At 38.2% G+C, this 19185-nt stretch overlaps 1 protein-coding gene across 1 annotated transcript in view; it reads left to right on the forward strand.

Moving 5' to 3' along the window:
- Window positions 1-19185, forward strand: part of FRAS1 (Fraser extracellular matrix complex subunit 1) — a 171796-nt gene that overhangs the window by 72059 nt on the left and 80552 nt on the right. Inside the window, exons 10-17 of the mRNA XM_053461676.1 lie at window positions 4020-4109; window positions 5330-5368; window positions 7248-7395; window positions 7858-8001; window positions 10711-10845; window positions 12229-12372; window positions 15193-15333; window positions 17913-18053. Coding sequence (XP_053317651.1) covers window positions 4020-4109; window positions 5330-5368; window positions 7248-7395; window positions 7858-8001; window positions 10711-10845; window positions 12229-12372; window positions 15193-15333; window positions 17913-18053 — 982 coding nt within the window. The remainder of the gene's footprint in view (window positions 1-4019; window positions 4110-5329; window positions 5369-7247; window positions 7396-7857; window positions 8002-10710; window positions 10846-12228; window positions 12373-15192; window positions 15334-17912; window positions 18054-19185) is intronic.

The raw sequence follows: 19185 nt of genomic DNA on the forward strand, positions 1-19185 counted from the left end.
GACCCTAAACAGTAGGCAAGCCATCAACCGCTGATGTATGGTTTTGGTTATGTTGGAATCGTTAAGTAATTAAGCTAACTCTGTTGACACAACTGCTGATGTTGCTCCTTTGTTCCCTAGCCTCAAAAACAGTACGGAAATGTTTTAAGTAATAAATAAAGTTACTGTAAAGCTTCAAGTGATTATTAAACATGTTTCTTTGCTGTGACCTACCACAGTACTCTATCCCATACAGTATTGCTTAGCTATGAAAGTAGAACCAAACTTTGCATAATTAGAAGGACTTGCATAACTTTCTTTTTCTGGAACACTCTCAAAAGAACTTTGGCTCTCTCAGCACCCTGTCCAGATTTATTATGGTAAATGACACAGAATACACTTCCACTCAGCTGTCAAGGATATCTTTCTATTAATAATGAATGAATGAGTGTGTGTGCTTTCCTGTCAGAAGTGTTACTTTGACGTGAACTCATATTTCATACAGTATAAGAAGTATTCGACTACCTCAACATGATGGCAAATTGCTTTGAAAATAATCAATTTAACAAGTAAAGGTTTTTGTGTTATTTGAATTTCAGTTTTGAACAAAGAAAGTGACCGGTAGATGACATGATATGAATACATATTTTAGGATTTTCAAAATGCAACTGAAAGAACTGTAAGGTGAACTAGTTTACCAGGAAAAGACAGGGAACAGAAGGGCTGCGGATTATAATTAGCACATAAAATGGCGTACATGTGACCATGTGGCGGATGCAAGCAGCCGCACAATATCCTCTTACACTTTTGCAGTGTGTGTGTGTTACATTTGTGCTAGTGTGTAGTCGGCAGCCTCATACTAAATGCCAGAATCCAAATACCGTATTTGCTCGATTATAAGACAACCCTGATTATAAGACGACCCCCCAAAATCTGAATATTAATTTAGGAAAAAAAGAAAAAGCCTGATTATAAGACGACCCCATAGGAAAAAAAGTTTTACTAGTAAATAAATAATAATTCATGTAAACTATTTGTTTGTTTTTAATTTCCTTTTATTTACCAACCTGCCCTCCAGTTATGCACAGCTGCCCCCAGGCATGCCTTATACCCTCCTATATGCCACTCTGTCCCATGATATGCCTTTTAACCCCCTATATGCCACTCTGGCATATAGGGGGTTAAAAGGCATATCATGGGACAGAGTGGCATATAGGGGGACACTTACATACTCAGACACTACCCACCCAGACACTTACCTACCCACCCAGACACTTACCTACCCACTGAGACACTTACACTTACCTACCCACCCAGACACTTACCTACCCACTGAGACACTTACACTTCCCTACCCACCCAGACACTTCCCACCCAGACACTTACCTACCCACCCAGACACTTACCTACCCACTGAGACACTTACACTTACCTACCCACCCAGACACTTACCTACCCACTGAGACACTTACACTTACCTACCCACCCAGACACTTACCTACCCACTGAGACACTTACACTTCCCTACCCACCCAGACACTTACCTACCCACTGAGACACTTACACTTCCCTACCCACCCAGACACTTACCTACCCACCCAGACACTTACACTTACCTACCCACCCAGACACTTACCTACCCACCCAGACACTTACACTTACCTACCCACCCAGACACTTACACTTACCTACCCACCCAGACACTTAACTACCCACTCAGGCACTTCACTCACCGTGATGCCTCAGCAGGCTCTTGCTGCAGCTCCCGCGGGATTACAGCATGACGCTGTGTGACCCCGCTAGGCCCCGCCTCCTCCAGAAAATTGAAGAGGTCTGTGCAGGGACAGCGCAGTACCGCCGGGTTCCGGTCTTCTGGAGGAATCTCCCCAACCGGCTCTGCTTCCCCACAGTGGACGGGCTATCCCGGGAAGGTATGCGCTTATGCAACCTCGGCTGCTGCCGGCACTTTCGCCGGCGCTCGGTGATAGACGCCGGCAGCAGCTGAGGTTACCATACAGGAGGATCCAGGTCCCCTGCAGCGATGCGGGGGATCTGGATCTTAGTCTAATAGTCAGACCTCATTTGAGGTCTGATTAGAAGACGACCCCGATTACAAGACGAGGGTTATTTTTCAGAGCATTTGCTCTGAAAAAAACCTCGTCTTATAATCGAGCAAATACGGTAATAGGGCATATGGCTCAATGTGCCTGCCTTGCCCAATTGCAAGTCTGGGCCGGTATTAAGATTATGTATTCAAATGATTGGTTTTATCATTAAAATGTTTTTGCTTTCTGCTATCTTTTGGCCTTTGACATTTCTTTGCTAAAAGATAAAAGTAGGTCACTATCCTACCCCTGTTTTATAGTTGACCTACTTTTATCTTTTTAGCCAAGAAATGTGCTTAGACAAAACAAAGAGGTGGAAAATAACCAAAACAAGAAAGTTACACCAATAAGTGTATTTTAGTCATAATTTAGTCATATCTGACAAAAGAATACCCATTGTCAATAGTCAGTAGACAGTTTTAGCTATGTTTATTCAAACTGCTAAATCTGCTCTTGAAAAATGATCTCTAATGATTCCAGTGTTTATAACATTGTAGGGGGGTGAAGCACTTGTTATATATCTGGATGGCTTTGCAGCCCCAGGAACGCTGGGAGATATATAGTGTGTTTATAGTGATGGTACGTTCCTCCCTCTCCTCCAAACATTCTTTGGGTTGAAAATAATGAAGCGAGTGAGCTTGTGTAGAAGTCTTGGTTGTGCCTCTCCCATCTCATGTTTCATTGAGCCGTACATCCCACTCTAGCCTTGGCAGGAAACAGCTTTTCCTTTCAGCTGATCAATTCTGTATTATGACCCTTTTATATCTTTTATTACTATATTTTTTTTCACTTTTACTTTTTTGATTTTTGCGACTAATGCTTTCAGATGTTTTCCTCTAAATTCCTGCAATAAAACAGAAATCACATAATAGTAAAAAAATGTTAAAAGTCGACCTAAGTCCATCGTGTTTAAACGGCCACATGTCCCTGCTTCAAATGAGAAAAAACAAATTGGTCTTAACTATCGCGGCTGTAAAGAATCCTTCCTGGATGCTGTGTTCTAAATTTTGCTTACCTCAAGTTTTAACGGATGGCCTTTGGTTCTCGAAATATTCTTTTTGATGATTATGTCCCTGAAAGTTGTTTTGACCTTATCTGTATATGTATATTTATAACACCAAAACCGGCCTATTTATGTAAGTGATAAATATTTACTGCGCCGTAGTAATAGCAAAACCGATTTTAAATTATAGTTCAAGCTTTAGCTACTTGAGTGACTTGTCTTTAGTGCTGTTATAAATGGAAAATGCTAAGGGACAGTTTAATGTCACAGACAACCTCACCAAAAAATAGATATTAGAGAACCTTGTGAGTAGTTTAATGCGGATTTAAAAAAAAAAAAAGGTTAACACAAAAAAATGAAAACACTTACGTTAGGGAGAAGCTGCACCTCCGCAATAGCATGGCGATTGTTGTCACTGATTGGTTCCAAGAAGCAACCAGTCAATGGCAGGAGATCTTTCCCATTGAGATTTTTCCACACATCAACATGGGGGGCTGCACTACTTTTAATATTTTTCATATCTTAACTGTTTACAGAATATGGATAGCTTTCACACAGCTGTACTACTGATTTCTGTTTTGTTAGCTTTAATTATCCTGAATTTTAGATGAAAATTGAGATGACACTTGTCCTTTAACAAGTGAATATTTGATTGTATTGCATTTCCTATACATTTCATGTATATGATGCTATCTTTGCAGGATCAACACCATACCCAGCCTTAGACTCGCAATATACAGTATAAACAAGCTAGAAAAGTGTATGCTGAATTTGCTCTTTCTTTTATTTCCAAATCCCTCAAGACACCAATCCTCGACATGTCTAATGTGAGATCTTTAAATCCTCCAGCTGAGCAGTTGTTTACACAGCAGGTATTCTGACCTCAAGCGTAATGCACTCCTTATAAAAAGGATTCTTGCTATCTCCATCAGGGTGAAGAATTGGTTCATTTTGACGGGAAATGTTGCCCAGAATGTGTATTAAGTACCAGCTACTGTATCTACAAAGAACACACAGAAGAGGTAAGACAGGCATTCTGGGTGGGAACAAGAAGCCTAAAGTGTTCTTCAAAACTGCATTTTTGCGTAAACTTTATGTTAATTAATAGAACATAAAACTTCCCTATACATCTTTTAGCATACTTGCAGTGACTGATTTAATGGCTGCCCTAGGGCAGTACCCCAGCTTCTGAATGTCATGCATTAGGTGGCTCTGAAGAGCTACTACAAAGGTCATCATAGCCCTCCTCAGCAAACCTGAGTTGATTTCTCATCTTCTCAGTTGGCCCATTAACTGCTGGGGTGTGTGAGGGATGCCAGTTGCCCAGTTGGCTGCCACCCCCTCGGACCTCCTCCCCTAGGTCTTTTTGGCTTTTGTCAGAGTACACAACTGCATAAAAGGTGGCAATTGTAAGATATTTCTAGTGAAATACGCCAGCCTACTCATTTTCAAATGTTTTTTTTGTTGGGGGACTTTCCAGTTCCTCCTACTATCATGTTTTCTACTCCAGTGAAAAAGGAGCAAAAATAAAAATGATCAACCAACCGGGTAAGGGATACCAATTACATGATCAGATATACCATCTCCCCAACAGAAAAGACAAGAAATGGAAGTCCAGTCCAAACACTGCTAAGTGTTGTAGCATACAGTATAACATAGGTATTTTTATGTTTTCTTTTCAAACAAGTGTTTTGTAGGTGACAGCTCTTCTGTAACGGAATTAAAGATCAATATTTGTTAACAGAATTGATGTTACGAGTCAAGGAGCAGTATATGACATCATCATTCTGTATATCATATCATCATACTGTAAATTATTTTCTCTATCTTACTCTTCCCACCAGTTGAAAAAAATTCCCAGTACAGTATACAGAAACACTTTTTAATCATACAGAAAATAAACATATACATAAAATTAAAATTAGAAATCGGGAGTGCATGAAGAGAGCATATTAATCCTATATCTTAGAATGTATTGTGTATAAATATGGCACTCTCTGGATTTGCCAAACATTTCTGTCCAAGTAACACATCAGAAAGGCTTCGCAAAATGTTCATTTATTCCCATAGTTTAAGACCTTAAATCTATGTAACATGTAAACATTAGAGCAGCAGTCCTTTGAATCTATGTAGTAGATTATCCTGGAATGCAGGTTGCAGTACTTAGGGAATGTTTGCAATGCATCGGATAAATGTGCTGATGGAATATATTCACACAGCTATTTCTTTTCTTGTCTCCCAGTATTTTCTTTCTGATATGGTTGGAGTAAAACATTTGATGGTAAGTATAGCCGTGGTCTGGATTTATCTCAGCTGTATTCATGACAGTATTGATGGATTTCCTCCATGGTGTAAATCCATCTGTATTTATATGTTTCTATTCGCAAACTTGGAATAAGCGTGGACAGCAGGCTAAAGCGAGCCATAGCTTGAATGAAAAAAAAGGTGAACGCACAGAAATTTCCACTACTTAGTAGTACAGTAAGGGCTACGTTTAAAAACAATATGTAAAAAAAAAACAACACATTTTATCTTCTGGGTTTTGAATATTTGCACTTCAAGTAGAACAGAAAATGATAGACGTAGACTTGCTCAGCCTTATTATAATAATCACCTTATAGTCTGAGATAATTCATTTTTCCAATATGTGCCTATTAATCCCTAGGCATTAAGAGCTTGCGTAATAAATCCACATACATATATAGAGGTGTGTGCACCAAAGCTAGCGGTATTTCGTATAAAATTACTGATTTAATGCACACATGTCAAAGGTACATTTCAAGGAAAACAATGAAGCTTTACTCCCACTCTCTGATTGTACATTTGCTGTCAAAGCAGAACACATTTTCCACCTTCGTATTAAAATAGATCTGTCACCTTTCCTACATTCAACGTTTCACAGTTCTATACGTAAAATAAATCTGCGTAACTCTCTATTGATTAAAATAAGCAATGTTTCGTATGTTAGCCATGGATAAAGGAGTTATCTTTTCTGAATGATTATTACGCATCTTAATGATACCTCTCCACTATTGTTAAGTTGCTGATTGTTGTTGATTTGTTCGGACAGCCTTTCTAATGGTGGGAAAGAACTAGATTAGGTAATGCTGGATCTGCCGCATTGAGCCACAAATCTGAGCCTCCATGAAGTTAATATGTAAACTCAACATGTCCTAAGCGATATGACTGCTTGGCCAACAAAAAGAAGCTAGTAGGTAGTCAACTTATTAGTAGAAAAAAACAAACAGTGTGCTAGTCATAGTAATAGCCATATAGCCTTGTAGTCATCACCATACTTTTTATTTATATATATATATATATATATTTTATTATTATTATTATTATTGTTTTTTTAATTTTTTAATTTTTTTATTTTTTTTAATTAAACATTTTATAGACAGAAAAGCAAGTTTATTGTCTCTTTAAGAGATGTTAGGCTAAAAGCCGTGGCGTTGTCAGTTCCCCTTTAAGCTGAGTAACGATATTTCAGTTTACGGTGTTACATCTTGTTTTTTCTCATGGCAGTATTTGAGATAATTATATTTAAAAGGCCAGCGTTTTAACCATCAAATGGTGGCTTGGGCAGCGAGGGAAAGAGAGTTAATTAACATTAAGTTAAATAGCATGGATCAAATTGAAGCATTAGAATCACCAAAGTGCAAATAGAGTGATTTATTCCTTAATGGTGACATTAGTTAACTGAGAAGCACAAATAGGCTTTTATGGATTTTTTTAAAAATAAAATCATACATACTGCTTGAGTAACTGCATTAACAAAGGTCTTAAAGAGGTTTATAGAGAAGTATATTTCAAAAGAGGAATAATGGTAGAATAAAATTAGATGGCCAGAAGCTCAGGTGAAATATAAGGACGTTTTACTTCACTGGCATGGTTGTAGACAAGTGGAACTGCTTTCCAGCAGAAGCGATAGAGGTTAAAATATGTTTCTATAAACTGGATTTTTACCAAGATTAGTGGGACAGCTAACTTTTACTATAACTAATGAACTATGTGGCTTTTACCGTAACTAATGATGTATTGCCTTTAACACTACACGTTGTTATAAAGGCATGGGATGTTTTCTTTATATAAATGTTTAATGGGAAATTTCACAATGAGCCATTCATCCACTTTTGTATCCTCTTCTCACAATTTTCCAGAACGGTGACAAGTGGAGCAGAGGTCTGTGTGACGTGTGTGAGTGCAAAAATGGCCACGTGACCTGCTTCTCGCCATCTTGTCCTACATGCCCAGTTGGCACGCTAGCTGTGAATGTGGCAGGAGAGTGCTGTCCGCAATGCAAGCCAGGTACGTAGCGACTGCTGCTTTTACTCTACGTGAGGACACTTCAGCAGTACTTTTTCTAATGTCAGCTTAGAGCCAACATGGAAGAATATGCAAATACATTGTGAGTTTATTAGAATTTTTTTTTACAATATGGAAAGGATAGTTAACGCTATTAGATATGAAAAGCTACTTATAAAATGTTATGCAACTCAAGCCAATAAGTATAAAGAGTAATACCAGTCACATCTATGGATTCTAAGTAGCCATTTGATGACTAGGTGGTCCTAGATCTTTGAGACATTAGACGAAGACACACGTCATTGCACCTTACAAAACCTCCTAATATTGTGAGTAATAGAGAGAAAATACGTCTCTCAGAAACAAACTCAGATGCTATTTGCTTCTCCTTGTTCATTACAGAGCCGTAATTTCTCTGTGGGGTAGAATACGAATCTCATGATTCCTTTCTCCTTTTAATTTTAGAACAGTGTCACCGAGACTGCTTAACCTGTTCTCAGTCTGTTGACTATTGTGACATCTGCCGTGACGAGGCCCGGTTGCTGCAGATGGGACGCTGCGTGTTCAGCTGCGACCCTGGATTCTATGTTGATGGGAAAACATGTCGAGGTACACTGTGTTCCAGCGGTGGAGAAATGGGTCTTCTGTTTTTTCCTCCATTATTAAAGCATCTGCGAGCATGATAATATTCTTCATCCTACAGTTAACCTTTTCTGCGGCTGGGTAGGCTTTCTGCATCTTGCCTTCAATCAAAGGATATTTTACAGAATTATTGCGCAAGCCTACTGAGTAATAAAGCACTTCTAAATATTCCATAATATTTTACCCCATTTTTAGGATTCTTTAGGGGAGGATTCCACATTTTCATTATCATGATCAATATTTTCCCATAGATGTGCTCGCTTCAGCTTGTAATGATTTTGAAACACAAATGTGAATAACAAAATTGGTGACACCTCTGAGAATTAAATATAAATACTGAGTTATACTAAAATGTTCAAAATGTGTCTATTAACTGTATCACATAAAGTAACCCTCTGAAACAATATCGGCATATTTGGGCTTGATTTAATGATCCGTCTAATCCTTAATTGATTTTAACAGATGTAAAAAATAAATGGTTTGTGATTCAATGACCTGTCTAAATTCAAATTCTCGGGGGTAGAATTGAGAAAATGGCCATCAAAAATTCTACAATGAACGTTAACAGAAACATCTGCAATAAAGTACAAAACATTTTAGTCAGATCAAAAAATGAATAGAACATTTTAAACTTTTAACTCGGATTAACCTTTTCATTGCAAGATGAGATTTAATGTGCCAGTATTGCAAAGAATTACAGAATAGTGTGGTTTATGAAGTGTATTTGGATATAGTTTACTATATAATAATTGTAATATTAATAATGATTACTACATACATAATTGCAACAAATAAGTACCAAAAAACACATTAAATTAAAATATTAAAAAGCTTTACTAAGTATTATACTCCATGAGTGCGTTTCAAAGATTATGTCTAAAACCCATTTTTTTCTATTATATATATATTTTTTTTATTTCTCCCATATTTAATTTCTTGAATGTTTGATAGCAACTTGCAACATATATCCTTGTAAAGCATAAGATGGGTTTGGGAATAAATGTTGACAGACTTTTGGCATGAAGCCCCTTCAAGTGAATAATTATTTAATATTTTTTATTCCCTAAATGCTCCTCTTTTTAAAAGATCCTTCGTAAGTTAGTAAAGGAACAGTTTAATGTCCCTGAGACGCTTACTATGAAAGAATGCATATTAAAGTGTGAGCAATGTAATATTCATTCTTCCAAATGAAAAAAATAAATAAAATAAAAATAAAGCAATTACCTGATACAGAATTTGCAAAATCTTTGTTCTTCCTTCATGATCTGACATTTCTTGCCACAGATTGGCTGATTCAAGCTGTCAATCAGTGGCAGGGAAGTAATCAGCCAGTCGGTGGCAGGAAAGTGCTCCCATTGAAATCAACGGGAAGACTTTACACATGCGCTCTGGGATCTAAACAGACCCCATGCACAGAGCATTTACCAGAGCTGGAGGTGAGTACATCACATGCAGCGAGATGCATTCAGCCAAATGCACTTCATGCAGGACACTTAGCTTTCTCTAGAATCCCCCATGTATTTGTGCAACAGACCACATGAAAATTTAAAAGGACCATGCGCCTATCATATGCATTAAAGTGCACGTGATGGCTGGAGTGTCCCTTAAATGGATTTAGTATCGTAATATTTGTTTTCAGTTTCTTTTCGTATGGAGGGGATCTGGACACTTTACTGCTAGTTTAGATGAATTGAACGTAAATGATCTCAGTTGGCTCCCCAGAGGTTTGCTTTGATCTGATTAGATAAGTGATGATTCCATGTTTTCCTGAAAGAATTGTTATGTTCAATAAGCATGTACACAAAGTTGAGCAGTTAAGGCTTGTTACTTGACTATGTGGTCTGGGAGTTCAGTTGCTTACAAGGAGTATCATTTTAGCACTTTTTGTTCTCCATTAGTCTGGATTTTAGACGGCTCCATGGATCTTTCTCAAAGAATATAACAGTTTTGGAGATATTAGTTGTGCTTCTGCTTTGACTTGTTAGCTCTCATAAAAAAAGTGGAATAAGTTAATGGGGAATAACAATACTCATTAGGTTGAGATAGACAATCTCTGACAGAGCTGCCAGGTTAACCTCCTCAAACATCATTGTTGACTTGTCTACCATGCTACTGATGGCTTCCATATGAGTTTACGTGCTCATGGATTTACTGAAATGAATGACATCTGCTCCCTTTGCCCCTATATACTGTACATTATTTTGCCGATATATATGAGAAGGTTTCAGCTAAATAAATTGAGAAGAACCTTTTAGTCCAATTTGTCTGTAAAGCATCCCTTTAACTCCATCATCGCACTCTTTATCCCTATCAGGTGTGGAACTTTAATTACACTGTAATGTATTCATTGAGCTCTGCAAATGTGATACCAAATAGGAAGGTTCTCGTTCCAAACAGATGTGTCCAAAGTAATTGACGGAAACATAGAACTGGAATTTAATCCGTTTCAGTCATAGTCACCTTTTAGTTTTACAGAAAGCCAGTTGCCGCTTAGCCTTTTGTATGTTTTGTTTTTTACTGTTCAAACTGTCGCTGTGCTACTAGTGTCCAGGGCTTCTGCAATGCTTCCCTGGAATATATTAATAATGTATTTTAATGAGGATTAAAAAGACAGATGATATTGCGTGAATGCTGTTGGGTTTTAATAACATCGCTTTTCTCTTTTTATGTATATAGCGTGCAAAGAAACATGCTCCGCTTGCAAAAATGGCTTTGAGTGTACGTCCTGCGCAGCACCGCTCCTCCTGGAAGATGGTCAATGTGTGACCTCCTGTAGACATGGGTATTTCCAGAACCACCTTGTCTGTGCAGGTAATTGGCCCCGTGCGTGTCCCGAGAGCCCTTAGTCGATGTTAAACGTTCAATTCATATTTATTATTATGTGTGAATAGAATGAAATATTGATGACCCATGTGGGCTATACCTTAACCCCTTAATGACCAAGCCCGTACATGTACGTGCTCAAAATGCATTATTTTCAATGGGTTTAGGGACCGCCCATTGTCCTTAAGGGGTTAATAATATTCTTGGTTCTTCAGCGTTTCCAGGAAATGAGAGCCTCAAACACCGTTGGGTATCGGTTTATTGCTTAATGGTTTAAATTCATTTTCTCAGGTATTAAAGAGACAATAATTGTTTAGATTTGCATCCCTGGTATAATTGTTTTACTGTTAGAATCCGCTTCTGTTGATGTTTCTGTGCATTGGAAATTCTTCTGCAGAACGTTATTTACTTCGTTTGTATTTGAGTTTTCACCTCTCTAGAGCTCAGGGTAAACCAACTGCTCATTTTATGGCTTAATTTTTAAAGCAATGGCTACATGCGTTTATGTGAGCAAATATTCCCTCCGCTGAACGAACCTGGGAAAATCTGCTTATTGGCTCTCTTGGGAATAAATCCAATTTGCGTTAGTTCAGGCTGGCTGCACTGATTGCATAATACGAAGCCGGTGGAGAATGCCCTGAATTCTAGAGTGTCCGTAATTCATTTTCAACAACCCATAGAAAAGAATGAACTCCGGCTAACGCCATATAGCATTCCACAACATAGGATTTAGTTTGTGATAAGTGTTATCTTTTGTTGGGGTCTGGCAAGCAGGGACTACACCGATAATATTTCCCAGATGACCCAGACACGGTCATACTTTTATTGCTCGGTTGATACAGTAGACATAAGTAGAGAAGAGTAGCAACATTTAGATAGAAACATAGATTAGGCCTTAATAATGTCTTGGTCGTGTCTTAGATTTGGGATATCTTTATGCCTATCCCATGTATGTGTAAATTCCCTCACTGTATTAGCCTCTACCACTTCTCCTGGGAATTTGTTCCATTTATCTACCACCATATCCTTGTAGATAAATGTGGACATTTATGGATGAGCAGCGAGTCATTAATAACAACCTGATAGACACTTACACCATGATTGTACGTGTTTTTATACAGTTTTAGGGCTCCAGTATCAAATATCAGCATATCAAATGCATATGTATGTATAAGTAGCAGTCCCTATACTCAACTGTTCTCAAGAGCCTAAAACACAATGGACTCCCGGGATGCCGTGGAACACTGTTGAAACAGAATACAAATGGTTTTGTTATTGGGTTGTATGGCGCCATCATATTCCGCAGCGCTGTACAGTGGGATAGGGCTGCTTGTCTGTGTCTCTGATGTCCCCTAAAATTCTCTTTTATAGCGTGTCACGAATCGTGTGCCGCTTGTCGCGGACCATCAAAAGCGGACTGCTTGAGCTGCAAGGATCCATCACGGGTTATGCGTAGCGGGTACTGTGACTCCAGCTGCGGCCCAGGATTCTACGTGCAGAACGCAACATGCGCAGGTAGTTCTTTTGCTCTGAATAGGGACCTCTTACCTGGTGTGACCTGAGCACAGATATGTCTGTTGGAAGAACTACAAGTGCCTACCTAAAATTGAAAAAACATCAGAAGCGCATGTTCCAGCAACTAGGAGTTGACATGCAGGCAAAATAACTGATGTAGTGATAGCATTAGTTGGCATTAATGGAAAAAAAGAATCAATTCATCAATTTTACAATACCTTTAATAGCTGCTATTTAGTTCTCAAATATCAAAATGTCAGCTAGATGATAATATGAAAAGAACCGGCTTGAGTATGGCAATGAAAGCGACAGCATGCCACTGCAGGTTGATGCTGTAAAGGTAGAGACGTTAATGGAGTTCGTTTTTTTTAACCCTTTATGTTCCCGTGGCTCTATTAGTAAAAATAATGGTATAAGTAGCAAAAAAAAAAAATGATTCCATAGCACAATGTTCAGTGATAGAACAGGTTACATGCCTGATTACATGTTAATTACGGAAATCCGGAAACTCACTATGGACTCAAATTGACAACCCCATCACACCGAACCAGTCACAAAACTATACCCATGAAATATTAATTGTGCCGGATTGCATGGAGAACATATTGTTCTTTTGCAGACTGCAGATTGTTTTTTTGCTTTTTTTAATGTGTCGATAAAAATTCTTAACCGTGTCAGTGCTGAATTATATACAAGGAGAGCTGCTTGATAAAGTGTTTATGCAAAGAGCATGTAGATTAAATTTAGACATTTTGTGAGCAAATCTTTGTACCATAGTTAATTATCTCTTTAATATCATCATTTTTAGACCCAGCATGCTAATCAGTCAGTCTACATCATTTCAAAAGATACTAAGACAAAATATTAATTACATTCTGTAATGAGTTTTTTTATTGAGGAATATTGTTTTTTTTTAAGTGGGGGTGTAATTTTTCCGAGTTTCAGACAAGGACATGTGCGATCTCATTGAACTTCCATGTCTTTGCAAGCAACTTGCAGATTAGAGAACTGGCTGGCTAGTTCTGTAAAAGGTGAAAGTCCTAGGTGCATCTGACCCTCCAGGAACACCTAACCAGAATGCTCTTCAAATTTTGGCATTTTCTGGTATGTGCGGAGAAGACTTTATTTCCATACCACCTGACTACTTTTTCGGAAAGGACTCGTGTTTGTGCATGCACTTTTTTTATTTTTTTCATGTATTTTTTTCAATTCACCGAAAGGATATACACTTATGAATGGTTTGTATATTGGTTGTCTGCACTGAAAATGCCATAGTGGAGCTGGGACCCAGAAGACTTTTTTGCTGGGGAGGTGAGTTGAATTTTTGGGTGCCATTTCTCTATGAAGATATCAGATGTTCTGCTCTATGGATCAAATCCAGAAGACCAGGCCCTCACGCTGACCTCTGCGTGGGTCACTGTTAATTTTGAGTAAAGGAAACCCAGAAGAAGATTGGAGCTGGGACCGTTATATTGGATAACCTGGGCTATTGATTTTATTTTTACATTATGGATCTACATTGCTCATGTTCCTAAGATCAGTCAGGCCTCTGGTGAAGTAAACGCTTAGATGCTCTAAAGAGGGCAAGTTAACACTTTATATCATCTATGGACAAGATCTGTGTATATTTTGTGACCAGCTGTAAAACCGCATGTGTTTATTCACTAAAGAGGGAGTTGGCATGAGTGTTGCAGTTTCAACTTAATAATAACACTTTGGATTATGAAGAGCCATTCCCAGTGAGCTTTTACTGCAAAAATAGCCTGAATGGCCTTGTTTAAAAGTCACCTCATTGATTAAACTATGCATTATGCAGGGCCATTCTCACCAAGAACTTTGGGAGGGATGTCTCTGCACAATGCATAGTAAGCTTAGGGAGTTGAAACGACAACCTGCCAACTCCCACTTTAGTGAGTAAACCAAAGGCTTACTAAGCTTATAGTGGTTACAAAAAGTGGTCACCCTCTTTCAGAGTAAGCGAATCAGCTTTGCATTTTTAATAACACGTCAATCTTATTTGAAAACTTTCTCCTGTATTAAGTAGGGCTAGAGATTCCCATGCAGAATGGAATACAGATGAGTACCCTTTAGTCTTCTTTATGACCATTATTTGGCTCAGTAAGCAGCACCATGTAAAGCGGAAAAGCTCCTTAAAACTGACAGATCCGCTCATTTGAAGAAAAGACGGAAAGCCTGCACCAGCTGATTGCTTGATGTGCTCCGCAGTCCATCAGACCAGACAATGAGCCATGCCGCCAGGACAGTAATGTCTGTGAATAGTACTTTGTTTCCTGTAGTATGGAAAGCACTGACAGGACAAGATACTTTACGGGGGGGTTCAGCAGAAGGCAACAACTTCATTACGGGAATGATAAATGTCAATGCGATAGATTCTATGTTTATTTTATGAAGATATGTGTCACTTACACAGTATTACTTTCATTCTTTGATAAACACTGAACATTGATATAAGCAGTGTTACTTGTACCCTTTTTTGCGCAGATGGTAAGTTGGACAGTGCATGGAATTTAAACAAGGAACTTTCTTTAAAGCCAAATGGTCCAGTATACAGTTGCAGGAAAAAACAATGACATCATTTCGCCATGACCTGAATGTCATTATTTTGAGTGGCCATCTGGCTCTGTGTTTCACATTGTCAAGGACAAGGAGTTTTTCCAACGAGAATTGGAGAATCTTTAAAAATGTGAAAAAAAAGGCCACATCAAGGCCTTATTCATAAGAAATGCTTACCTTGTTTTTTTTTGTAGTAATATATTCTTTTCATGTAATAATTACATTTTTCTATTTTCTTCCTTTAAGCTTGTGATCCTTCATGTGAAACGTGCTTGGCCGATAACAGTAGATGTTTAACCTGTGCCCGGGGCAGAATGTTTTACAGAGGGAAATGTGTTCTGGAATGCCCCGAGGGGTATTACATGGACGTCGCAGGATTGTGCACAGGTAATTGCCCAATCCAAAGGAAGCAGAAAGACATCTTGGATTGCGCTTAGCTCCAAAGATTTTCCCTGTACGTTATTTTGCCATCTAGCTGTTAACCCATTGATAGCTTTAAATAATAAACCTCTACAAAATATTTAATCTTTACTATTATTTTTCATTGTGTGCACCATAATAATTTGCTATATTATCATCAGCCAGTTCCTCACATTTCAAATCACATACTGGCTACGTTAACTCAAGTTGCCTCCAAAAGCATCTTACTGTGTGTGCTTACCTATAAAAGATATATATTTGCCCAGAAATATCAGACATATTGTTAGAATGCTATGTCACATTTTACAAATCCCACAGTTCTATACACTAATGTACCTAAAATGTTGCATGTAAATTACGATGGGACTACGTGTTTTAACTTCCTGTTCCCAGGATCTGCAGGATCATTCCTTCCTATTGTTATCACTTGCCAATGTAAAGTTGCTGATTGTTGTTGATTAGTTCAGCTAGTCCTTGTAAAGGTGGGTGGGAAGAATGGAGTGAAAATTACACTTACACTCGAGCACCGCAAAAGTGTTAAAACAGCCTTGGTCACGAAGGGTACAAAAAGTTAAAAAAAAAGCCCGGTCCCTAAGGGGTTAATACATTATTTGAAGAAGCCACCCCAAACACATGTGTGATGAGTGATGAGTGAGTATTAAAAGGACAAAAGTATTCCAGTGGCTATAACTCTGTGTGCTACATGCTCGAAACTAAAAACAGGCATATTACTTCTTCTCAATATCTTAATATCTTAATATCTTAATATCTTATCTCAATATCTTAATAGAAAAAAAAAAGGTAAAAGTTACACTTGTAATGATGCAAACAGAGAATGCTGAGAAATGTGCGTGCTACTACATGCTGATGTCCGCAGAAACCATCTTCTATATAAGAAGATTATCCAGTGACATTATTTATCCTCCTCAATTGCCTATTTTCACACGACGCAGTTTGGATTCTAGTCAGTTTTGATTAAATCTGTGTTTTTTTTCCGCGGAGGAGCGAGACGAAATCAAATCAGCCTGGATATGATTCTGAACGACAAGCAATAAATAGTTGCCATTATTGCTAATTTAATGTCATTTGTTACAAAGCAAGTGACAACTCACTGCTACAAGTACAGCACGTGGTATATGAAGAGAATTTCTGTTCCACATTAAATGGCCCGATTCTACAAAACTTTAAATTGTACTAATGTGTTTCCTTAGAACACAGACTGCCGTTTGTACGAATAAAACATTTTTTATATATATATATAGTTATCTCTACCTTGGAAACCGTGCACTAACACTTCCTTCTATTATTCCTGCTGATCATTCTGATTGTTTGTGAATATATAGGCAGATCACAGCTGTATGGCTTATATTTCACGGAAGTCTGACTTCGGGAACAAAGTTTGAAAGAGCCATGAATTTGGAAACAATATTATGTGCTTTAAAGAGGAAGTATTAATATCAGCATGTTTTGTAAAGTGGGCTAGTAACTTGTCAAACATAGAAGAATAGCTTAAGGAGGAGGAATAATCATACAAATTATGAGATTGTGTCGTTGAAATGGTTGTTCCCTTGGTATATACATAATGTGGGTTCCTGATATGTATATTACCTATTTTGATCTATAACACAATTACATAGGTTTAGGATTTTGTGGGACAGATCTGCTTTAAATAAAGCTAAAATTGAAGGTCCCTCCAGCCATATTTTAATCTTAAATGTATATTAGTAAATTTGGCTTAAACTATAATGCATTTAACTGCACACAAATCAGTGACGGCATTCTTTAGTCTTATTTTACTCCTCCTCTTGGCTGCCTCTACTCTAAGCAGGACGTGTACTTAGGTATGCTTCCTGCCCATGCTCGGTAGCACTCCTGTTGAAATTAGTGGGAGCAGCAAAAGTATACAAGGATCCTGCTGAACACTGATGTATTGTTACAGCTACAAACAATTACCGTGCTGCTGTATGTTTCAGTGGAAAAGGAGATCTTATCTTGATGGCATCCAGAAGAAAGGCCACAGGAATATTTAATAGTTTGCTATGGTGATAAGGCCACTTTTCAAACCTTGTGCGAGTATTACAAGCAACCAGTTGCTTTGGCCACCAATTATTGAATATCTCTTTATTGAGTACAGTGAAAAGTAATGTGAACTAAGGAGCAACTATAAAAACACTTGTCTAATAGATTTTGTCTACTGCTGTTAAAAATCATCATGAATGTTCCTAATGGCGTTCATATAACATTGGAAAGAGCTTGTTGAAATTTCTAGAACCAGAAGTGCACTGGAGATGATGGCCAATGGGTATCTGATGATGGAAATGCACTGGCTGGGTATGTGGGCATGTTTTTTATGCTCACATAACGTGCGGCCAGGCATATCCAGCAGGTGACTGCGTGCTGCAGCCCCCTATCTGACACTGGAGGGCAGATCGGTAGTGTGTGGCGCTGTCAGCGTGTGCCAGATGGCCAGTCCAGGCCTGCCTATAACCTTTTATTATTACATTTCTTATGTGATTTTACTGAAGCTTTATCATTTTCTCCCCCAGCCTGTCACAAGGAGTGTGCATCGTGTTCTGGACCCCTGGCTAATCAGTGCACATCCTGCCTACCACCTCTGACCTTGCTGAAAGGCCAATGTCTAAGCAACTGTGGAGAGGGATATTTCTCGGATGGCAGTCATTGCTATGGTACAAGACTTGTTTCATCTGCTGTCTATTCGTCTATCTATATGTCTCTCTATCTCATACCTCCCCACCTGTCAAATGTCCAAAAGGAAACCTTTGTTTTAGGGGGTGAGGCCAGGGGTCAAAACTTCACCAAGACATTTTATGTTATTGTGACTTTTTGGTAGAAGATAAGAATAAGATTTTGACTTTACCATATTACTGTGTATTTTTAACACTGATATACTCATGCCCATCAAACACTTTGAGATCCGAGAAAAAGGGACATTGGGGAGAGTAGATGGACAGAGGGATTTGGGTCCCAAAGGGACACTATGGTGGAATGCTACGTATCATGTATGGATAAGACAGGATGGTTTTATATAAATGATTAATGCAGAATATTGGGATGCATAGATATGAGAGAGAGAGGGGAGGGAGTGAGTCATGTTTGCTTATTACTACTGTAATATGTATTTGACATTTCTACATAAAGTAATATACACAGTGAGTGAGAACATAGCACCAAGTTAGTATTCTGGTGCCCTTACGGTTTTGCTCTTTTTAACTAAATTTGGAAAGCGAAAACAAAGATGAGATGTCTTTCCCAAAGCTATCAGGCTTTTTATGGTAAAATAATCTTTTTTTGTCAATATGTCAATCACTGTTTCTCCTGTAGAATTTATTTGGACTATAATATAAATGAAAATAGAACAGGTTGCGGATCAAGGTCCCCGAGGCACAGACATTTTTTGATTGCTGCTTGTCATTGGAAGATTGATTTTCTTATTTGCAACCCTTGGGTAGCAAAAGTGACATATTTCATTTAACATTACTGGCCTAGGGATGGATCAGAAAATGATTTGGCAGCACAAGTGAATGCCACGCATCAAAAGTACACTCGGGTTTGTGTCATATGCACATTGGTAAATACTTATCAGGGAGAACAAAATTGACTGTAGATCACTGATTGAAAATTGAAGGACTTCACTATTTTCACTGTAGGGATATTCAGCAGAAAAAACAAACACAGAGTGATCTGTAGCACTGGTTCCGATAATCTTAAGACAAACCCTGGGTCTATCTTAAAGCACTTTGTAAGCCCCTAGAAGAAGCCCAAGTATATTAATACGTGGGAGGTGGAAGAGCTTCCTCT

The sequence above is a fragment of the Spea bombifrons genome, chromosome 1 (genome assembly GCF_027358695.1).
Source record: "Spea bombifrons isolate aSpeBom1 chromosome 1, aSpeBom1.2.pri, whole genome shotgun sequence".
NCBI lineage: Eukaryota > Metazoa > Chordata > Amphibia > Anura > Pelobatidae > Spea > Spea bombifrons.